The 9649-nt window shown below is 47.7% G+C and overlaps 1 protein-coding gene across 1 annotated transcript in view; it reads right to left on the minus strand.

Annotated features, from left to right (window-relative positions):
- Positions 1-9226, minus strand: part of LOC126574440 (kin of IRRE-like protein 1) — an 82049-nt gene extending 72823 nt beyond the window's left edge. The window contains exon 1 of the mRNA XM_050234639.1: positions 8345-9226. Coding sequence (XP_050090596.1) covers positions 8345-8402 — 58 coding nt within the window. The 5' untranslated portion in view covers positions 8403-9226. The remainder of the gene's footprint in view (positions 1-8344) is intronic.
- Between the last annotated feature and the right edge of the window lie 423 nt (positions 9227-9649).

The raw sequence follows: 9649 nt of genomic DNA on the forward strand, positions 1-9649 counted from the left end.
CACCGCCTGGTTCGGGTGGGGGGGGGGGGGGGGGGGGGGGGCACATTTCGGATGCAAAAGGATACAACAGGCTCGATGCTATGTGCTCGGTGTTCGGTAAACAAAAATTGCGGCACAATGATCCATTAAAATGTCTCCAAATGGTGGTTAGCAGCAGACCGGAGACCGCTGCTGCTGCTGCTGCTGCTGGTGCTGGTGCGTGGTCGCCAGTGGCTGTAGTAGTAGTACCAGTAGCACCACGAAACGGCCCGTTCTCATTCATATATGCGCCCACACATTGCTGTGTCATTATTGAACATTTGTTTGCATGCCAGCGAACGAGGACGACCGGAACGAGCTCCACCGGCCACCATTAGGCGGTGCTGTGGATCGGAATGGTCGCTTCCTTCGTACAACACAATATGCCCGAAACGACGTGCAATGTACGGTAGTGGGCGGCCGGACACTCTAAAACCACATACTGCTTTCTTTCTGTCACCCCCGCCCGAACAGATAAAGGTGGTTTTAGATGTGAAAGGAGATTTATTCGTACTCGCCCTGCGCTCGCCCCGTTCCCATTGCATTCCACTGCACTCCTGTTGGTAGCCCCGGAAAGCTCCCAAGAAATCTTTGGGGCGGGGAGGGGTGCCCATGTGTCTAATGGTCGCTTCCTAAGATGTTGAATATTTAACCTTGAGCATTTGTGCGCCGTTTGGACGCCCTGGCATGCCAAACCATGCCATCCAGGGGTAATTTATGGACCCCGTCTGACCCAAAACACCAAGGATACTGATAGCGGGGCTGGGGGAGGATTTAAGACGCCACGAGGACGCAACCGAGTGTCACAAACAGGCTGGATCTTATGTTTCCTTTAACAGTCCGGTTCTCGGTCTCGTTACGGAAACGGAAGGTTTTGCTTTCGTTTTATGGCTTTTACAAAGCTTAGGATTATGATAACGTGTGCCGCAGCCAGCAGCAGACCACAGGCAGGTTGACAGAATGTGGGTTTTACGTTTTTCTGGCGGTGGCCATTTGATACTCGGCTAATCAGTTGCACCGAACGGATGCAGTAATGCGAGGAGAGCTTAGTAGTTTAGGGCTTTTGGGGACTGGACAATCGTAGCTATTGCATATGCTACATATCGAGGAGTCTGTGAAGGGGTCTGTTGAATTTTTTGTTTGATGATTGTTTTTTTGATTCCTTTTTTACCCTTTTTCATGAGAGCTGATCCTTTCAAGAACATTGTGAAATTTTTTCGTTTGTATCAACCGATGCGAAAGTGACAAAGATATTGATATTTGAAAATCCACGCTTCATAAATGACACGAAACATCTCGCTACTATTTACAATTAACAATTATCCTCCAAATTACAATCAACTATTCTTGGAAAGGTGTAGTTTAGTATGAAATTAATGAATCAACCTTAGCACCCTCATTAAGTTTGTAAAAAGTGGATGTAATTAGAGACACCTCTCGTGTTTAAAAGAATAGGATAGGGAAGGGACAAAACCCTCATTAAGAAAATAGTAACATCGTTTTGCAATCGATCCGCTGGTTACCGTGATAATTGGAATTTTTTTTGCTAATTGTGTTATTTTTTTCATCCTTTTTTGGATTACAATTCGCTCAAAATTTAGTTACTCTTCTCGAAATTCAATTGATCGTTCATGCGTAACATGTTGCTCTATAGCTGTTATTAGCTGGATTAGATGCATAAAAGGCCCATTATTCAATGAATAAACTTCTTAATTATTCATTATCCTTGTGAGTATAAATGAATTCCATCTATTACAAACATGGACCGACCACAACCTCCTCCTCCTAGTCAGCTTTGCATTTTCAATCTTTAATGAAACGTCACTCCAACGCACCCACGGCCACATGATTCCAATATTCTACCAGGAATTACCATAACACCACAGCCACCACACCCCACACAAAGCTAATCGACTGAGAAACAGGCAAACGCGCGCGCTCGGCCTCATAATATCTCACTCAACACATATCAGCACATCAACCAACGAATGGCAGGCTGGTTTACTATTCCGTTAGGCTTCTAACACCCTCATAGCAGCACTGGACGCTGGACTGGTCCAAAGCATTGGATCGAACTTTTGATCGTATTTATCATCGAATATCATCAACCATCACCACGGATCGCGAGAGCGGGGGGGGGGGGGGGGGGCAAGGGCAAGAGTAGTAAAAGTTTTGTGACGTCGTTCAGGGAGCCTCCCTCGTGTCGCGCCCTCGTATAAATTAACGCAACAATCGGAAATCGACGTCACCCGTGGACTGACCCGCGGAGTGCTTCATTAACCGCTGCGGTGCACTTAATGGTGGGCCGCGCATTAACTGCCCATAACCCACAGTCCGGGAAATCGATCAAGTCAAGTGTTTGCTCGCGCGGTTTGTTTGCCTTTGGAGGAAAAATGCTACCCTCCGAGCCCATTAATAAGTAAGAGTTTGAGCTTGGACTTTCGATTGTTCGATTTATGGCTGCATAACACTTTTATGCTGATCACCACACAAACGACAAACGGCCAACGAAAAAACAATGCGCACAAACATTCCCTCTCTCTCTCTCTTCCGATGGTCATCTCGGTGACCTCGCGGTCACATTAGCTGGTGGCCACAAAACGGGCAAGCCGTAGATAACCGTTTATCTATCGTCACTGACCCGATGGTGGAGAGCGTTCTTATTTTCGGCGAAAAAGGTGATTACAGTCCGATGTCATAAAAATCTGTGCCAAGTGGCGCGCAGTGAAGTCGCTGAAAGTGAAGATCAGTTTATTGTGCTGCATCGCACGACCAGTGAAGTGAAGTCTCATTACGCTTGCCTGAACGAGGACACCGAGCAAAGCGAGTCAAAGCGTCAAGTGCGTACATTCGATACATTGCGAAAGATGTATCTGGGAAGCACTGGACACTGGACAACGGACCAGGACCAGGACGTCTCCCTTTGCCCATAAATACGGTGTTTATGACGATGGCATTTTTATACCGCTCCCGGTAACGACCAATTCACTTGACCTCTGTGCGTGCGTGCCTCCCGGCAATGATTGGACCTCATCTTCCGGATGCCCCTCTTGGGGGGGAGGGAAAGCAGCAGCAGGAAAAGTGGGACGGAAATTGAAAATTCTGCTAATGAAAGTTGATGCGATCGTACGGATGATACGATTGGACGCCCGCGGCGCTCGCTGTCCTGTCCACTTGACAGTTTGACCGAAGCGTCCAGTGGCCAGTTTTAGTATCGCGCTCACGTGTCGCTGGCTGGCAGTAACCGTGGCTTGGCGAATCGTAAAAGCTTGGCCCGGGCACCCATTTGTGTTTTAAGCGAGAGCGCGGCGAGAGTAAAACAATCGTTTGCGCGTTTTGCTGGAGCCGCGATCCGGCTGGTGCGCATCGAAAACAGATTTTCCACCGGCGGCGGCGATGCTGTAAAAGTTAATAAAACCCGCAGAACCAATCGCAAACACTGGCACACATGGTTAATGGTTTGTCCATCACGCTTATTGTGTGCTACAGCTGTGCGCTGTTGAGAGGTTTAAGTACCGCGCACGTGTGGTCCTTTGGCTGGCGTCACAGCGCACAGCTCTTGCTGTTTAATATTCCGCAAATACGGTGCCGCCGGTGCTTTCATTTTGTGAATTGCATGATGCCAAGGACACAGCAGAAGAGACATGGGGCCATGCCATGCACACTGACCTGGAAGAGTTGCACAAATTCAGAATAAATGTTTATATCGTGCACAATGGTAGCGAGCCAGTGGTGGAGAACCCGACCGAATAAAATCGGAATGTATGAATTAAAAACCAGTGGATTGCGGAATAAAACCTTTCAAAAAATTCAGTTTTTACTGGCTGACACCTGTCATTATGCTCCACCATCGATGGTATAATTATTTTTAGGACTATATTTTATGAATAAATGTTATTCAAGGGCATCATTTTGCGCTGGAACTGTTTCGATCCTTCGAAACGGACAAACATCAAAGCGTTGATCAGGTTGTACGACAGAACCACCCGTTGAAAAAGTCGTGTAAGCTGATAGATATCCTATCTGATGGCATTTCCAATCAGCATCCCTAGCGGAGAAATACTGCCGAATGGGACTTCTAGCAAATAGCACCGTTGGTTTTATTATCGCCGCTGCTGAATGTGATAGAGATCACACAGTTCATTAATACGTATTCCTTTGGAATGATTGAAATTTTGCGATGAAGAGCAATGAATGTTGAGAGGAGAATGGTTGGTTGCATTTCCTGTGAAATTACTTCTACGGAATGCTACAGCACACTACCTCCATTCCAGTGGGTTTTGAGATTTTTTTATGCGAAAAATTATAGTCTTTTGTGAATTTTTGGTCGTGTTTTATGTATATTTTAATGTACGACTCAAAAACTTCAAAGGATGACGCCAGTGATGGTTTGTAGTGGCTACTACCGCGTAAGCTTGGACTATGTCACCTTTTCTTGATGAAATACTCTTCTTCTAGACTCTACATTCATTCAGAATATGCTGACGGTTTTTGTTGTTTAATTTAATCCATCCATGTCAAGTATTTATCAACTATCAAGGTAGTTGATAATCTCTCGAAAGATTGTTTATTAGTCCAATTTTACAACGGCTTGGTTGAGAATAGCTACAAATCCTTTCCAGTTCCAAATTCAAGAAGAGTTTCCGATCAGTCCAACAAGTTCGTTTTTTAATTACGAAATTTGAGTATTAGTTCATGCAAATAACGCTTTTTTGCTAAGTTACATTCAATAATAAAATAATAATGCACTTATTGTAATAATCAACCTTCCTTTCGAATCTTCTTCTCCCTACGCTTTGCTACTAATTATTCCATAACGCTGGTAGCAACATTATGATTTTTCAAAAAAACTATCTAAGCATCTCCTTGACGGACAAGTTTCACCATTCAGATATCATGTTTCTCATAATTTAATGAAGCTCAGTAACAACCAATCAGTGCATTCTACACTAGAGAATGGTTCGTCTTGCGACGCTGTCGTAGCTGCAGTAGCTTCGTGCCAATTAAACCAGTAAGTACGTGCTGTTTATAAGTTCTCCGGTGGCGGTTGCTTACCGTGAAAACCGCGAAACCGCGGTTCCCTCAACCTGGGCACTGGTTTATAAGTAATGTTTATTTTTTCCGAACATAAATTCGACGGTCTGTCAACTGCGGCAATCAAAAGTTTTCGCTCAAAAACTAACCCAAAGCACCAACTGGCAAATTTATCGGTTCCATACACACTAAACCACCAGTACCCAACAAACGCACTCAGCAAAAGTGGTGGTGCCAGTTGGAAATTAAGTTACATCTTCCAAACTTGCACCCAACTTGCAATAAGTCCCAACCGAAAACGGGCGAGTAGCACTCAACCGTGGTCACATCTATTTCGCAATCGACCACACCGACCACCACCATCCGAGGACCTTCTTTCACCGGTCCACCACCGGGGCTTTGCGAAGCGAAGCGAATCGAATACAGGACGCGTAGCAACTTTTCAATTTTATCACCACCATAACCAGTGCCAGTGCCAGTACACGGACTAACTGTTAAATCCTGCGGACCTGTGAAGTGGTCTACTCTACTCTGCCGTGCCGTCCTCACACCCCGAAAAACCAACAGATAATTGAGCGCCAGGCTGTTGTCTCCAGGCATTCGGTATCGATGGGACTGGGCGACCGTCGAAGTCGAAACAACGAAACAACGATAAAGTACTTAAAAATACGCTAGTTTCCTGTCCTGGGGCGTCCAAGATGTTACAGTTCGGTCGCCAACTCCCCGAGCACTCCGTTCTTCTTTGGATTGTGCTTGGCCCCCAAAAACCACAGACACACGCGCGCAAGGAGTGGCCTCGTATCGTATTTCTAGCTTAGTTCTTGGAAGTAAGCATTTTTCTTACCGATTGGTTTCGCCTCGGTGATTCAATCCACTTGGCGCTACAGTGTACAGTGTGGCCAGGGAAGGAAAAACAAAAATGGAAAACTTTCCACCATGTATCGTCATGCAGCTGTCGTCGTCGTTGTCGCAGGCCCTCCGGGTGGGGAGAGATCGATCGAATAGAGAAAGGGTTGGTGGTGGTGGTAACAGAAAAACGATGACTGCATTTTCCTCACCATTTCACCACGTGCTCCGGCTACTCCTGTTAGTGCTGCCACCGACCTGGTTGGGGGGTGTTGAGGAAAAGTGCAACGGAAAATCACTCCTGCCAGGGTTGCGACGCCCCCGCCGCAAGGACCCTCGAGTTGCGCAAGATTTATGTCGTTCCCGGTGGCGTCGCAGACACTCCAGGCCAGCAGCAACCCCCTTTTTCCTCTGTCCTCCTCTTCGTCCGCACAGGAAGCTCGGCTGAGAGCGAAATGAAAGATTTACGCCACGCCAAGGAAAGGAAAAGCCAAGTGCCGCGCAAGTTGGAGGAGCGCGAAAATAGATATGTTCACGTCAGGTCGTCCACCACCAACAGTAGACCCTTGCACCGGTATGTGGGTTCGATGTTTGGCAGCAACGACAACGACGACGACGACGACGGAATCGAAATGGCGTCGCGAGCGCTCCTGAGAGCATGCGAAATCGATTGCTTCGGTGCATTTGTGTCATCGTAAAGCACGAGAAATGGAGCATAAAGTACGGGGTTTGGCACGCTTTCGAAAGTAATGAAGCTGCTGAATGTTGAGGGAATGGGAATGCAGCTTGGATCCCTGAAAAGCGACGCGACGACTGATGGCTATATGATTACTGGAATCTGATTCTAGCTTCTTGGTAGTCACACCTTCGTAGGAATGAGTGGTGTGTGAAAAGAAATGAAAAAAACCGGAGTGGAAACTGAATTCATCCATAAAATATCACCCACAGCAACATAATGATGATTTATTCTTTCATCTTTGAACCCGCCAGCATCTGTCACGGGAACATGCGAAGAGTGATTCCCCCCCCTTAACCGTTCGCTCCGTGGGTTGCTAGTGACATTCATCAAAGGCGCCCGCTCGCTTGCGTCCTGCCACAGAACGGAAGGCGGACGAGATGCAATTCATTATCCATGAATTTCTAATTAAGATGATCCCGGTCGGTCAGAGGGAGCGGGGAAAAAGTAGGACACCGCGATGACACGCCGCAGCACCGCCGGACATCGGGGGAAACATGAAAAAAAACCCGACATTCCCCATCGCAACTCGCTCTCAGTTATACCATGTTGCTGCGATGCGACATTTTTGCCAGAGCCAACTACTGGGGAGCAGCAGCAAAAAAAAAAGTGTTGAAAAACGAAAAACCAAACGCAAGGAATGACGCGGGAGAGGGTCCAAAGAACCAAAAGAACCATCACTCAGCACGGGTGCGGGCGCGTGATGGCGGTCATCAAACCGGAAAATCCGCTATTTAAACCATTAATCAATTTCCCTACCGAATGTTTGCATTTTCTTTTTCTTTTTTATTGCATTCTTTCTGCCTCGTTAGCGGGTCCCTTCTTTCGCTGCAATTCGGCGCAAGCGGCGTGCGGTGATTAAAAATCCAACGAAATGATTTACTTTCCCCCCCACCGGGGGAGTTTTCTCGTTTTGTTCGAGTGCGCGCAACAATGACGAATGCACCATTGTTTGGCGGAGCGGAATGGGACGAGAGACAGGCGGAAATCTTTGGGAAAAGCGAGGCCAACAAAAAAACGTGTCATAAGAAATGCAGCAGCACCAGCATCGCAAACATTGTGATTTTTTTCTGCGTTTTTTTTTTGCGATGAGCACGAAACGGCAGCAACCAGCAGCCAAGCGCTGCGCCAATGACCCACTAATGGCTCCTGTAATCAGAGAGTGTCCTCTGCCGTTTTGTGTATGTGCGCACGCTCTCCGTCCGTGCTCCTGTCCTTTGATGTAGTGTCCTTTGTTTCGTAAAACGCATTACCAAGTGCTGGCTCCGCAGTGAGTGGTACCGAGAATCGATGTTATTAGAGAATAAGTAATAAGGCCGTCACACTTGAAGGGGTTTGCCGGTCCGGCCCCACTAGGTACGCTGGAGGGTTGGTGAAACGATAAAATGAAAAGCTTTCCAAGAGCGTGTGTTTTATGCTTCATGCTTTTATGTGCAGCAAGTATATTAAAAAAGGTTACGAGTTTCCCGCTTCTTTTCAGTTCTGTAGCAGAACTTTCCACCACTTTTCATGGCCCCTGCGCTCTCTGTGCATTTTTCTCTCTCCGTCTAGCAATACTTAAGACAATGGAAAGCGGTGTCCTGTGACCGAACAGCAAAGGGTGTGGACGATGGTGATGGAGATGGCGCGAAACTATGCTCTGTGAACCATGCCGGTTTAGTCGGTCTCGGCTGGCATCGTAAAGTGTATCGTAAATCAAACGGCACTTACCTAGCACATACGCCAGCAGGATCCAGATGTCCAGCGTCAGTCGCTTGTGACACTTCATGGTGCAAGATGGTGGCCGGTGTGCGGCGATCCTGATGCAACCTGCAACTCACCCACTCACCAACGCCCTTTTATTGGCCTCGATCACAAACACTTAAAATCACGCACACAAAAAAAACGCACGAGGGGTTGTTGCGATTTATTTATTTCTCACGGCAACACCCCGTCCAGGATACGCTCCGCCAAGATACGGACACTCCGATTGCACCGATTCACTTTTCGCGTTTTGAATAAAGCCAATCCCCTCCGCGGGGTCCGGAATGGCTGACAGCTGCTGGCATGGCACACTACGACGACAACGGCGACGGAAAAATGGACGCGATAAGCGGAAGTGCGTTTTTGTGACCTCGTTCGAACTGTGCGCGACGTTTGTTTGATTCACTTTCCTCACCACAGATTACCCTTAATCATGGCACGATCGGGCGAGCGAGGGCAGGTGAGAAACCGAACCCCACAAGACTCCAGAGGTCGTTGCCACCACCAACTGCGACCATCCGTCCTGCGAGCGTACTTCCTGCGCTAGCATTCCGCACCACTTTGCACGTTGGCGACCATTTTCTTACATTTTTCAATCGCCACCCCGGGGGAGTGACCACCACCGTGCCACCATCAATTCGTTTCCGGAGTTTCCCGCCACGTCCGATGGCATTTTCCGGCGTTCTGGCGTTCCGGCGTTCCGGTGTTCCGGCGAGGACCAGATTCAGGAGGATTGGGCTTTTCACACTTGGAAAGAATGCTCACAGACACATACACATGCACACATGCACGGGTGGCCAGTGAGTGGTGCGATTTATTTTAGCTACACAGTTTTACCATTTCCACCACTATTTTATGTCACTTTTCAACCCCAACGGCCTCCCCCCGGAAAGAGAAGGGAACTCTGGCCGGAAGTTTAGCGTTTTTCTTCCCTCACCAGCTTTCCTCCGTTAAACTTTCCACTCAACACACACCAACACAAACAAATGGTCAAACACACACAGCCACTTGTGTTCTTTATCGCCCGGCAATTCGTTTTTAAACGACCAACCGAGAGGTCGCTGCTGCAGATAAGTGAGCTTAGGGGATATGCTCGATTGGGCGAATCGATTCCGATTCCCGTCCCGGTGCTCAGTCCACTACCAACGGGTTAGACTCGATAGAGGACCACTGCTTCCAAATTCTCGAGACGTTTTCACGCGCGAAACTTCGGGTGAAAAAAGAAAGCAAATCCTCTACTCCTACCGGGCGCCAGCCCTAGAGTGGTACTTG

Source organism: Anopheles aquasalis, chromosome 3, assembly GCF_943734665.1.
Source record: "Anopheles aquasalis chromosome 3, idAnoAquaMG_Q_19, whole genome shotgun sequence".
Classification (NCBI taxonomy): domain Eukaryota; kingdom Metazoa; phylum Arthropoda; class Insecta; order Diptera; family Culicidae; genus Anopheles; species Anopheles aquasalis.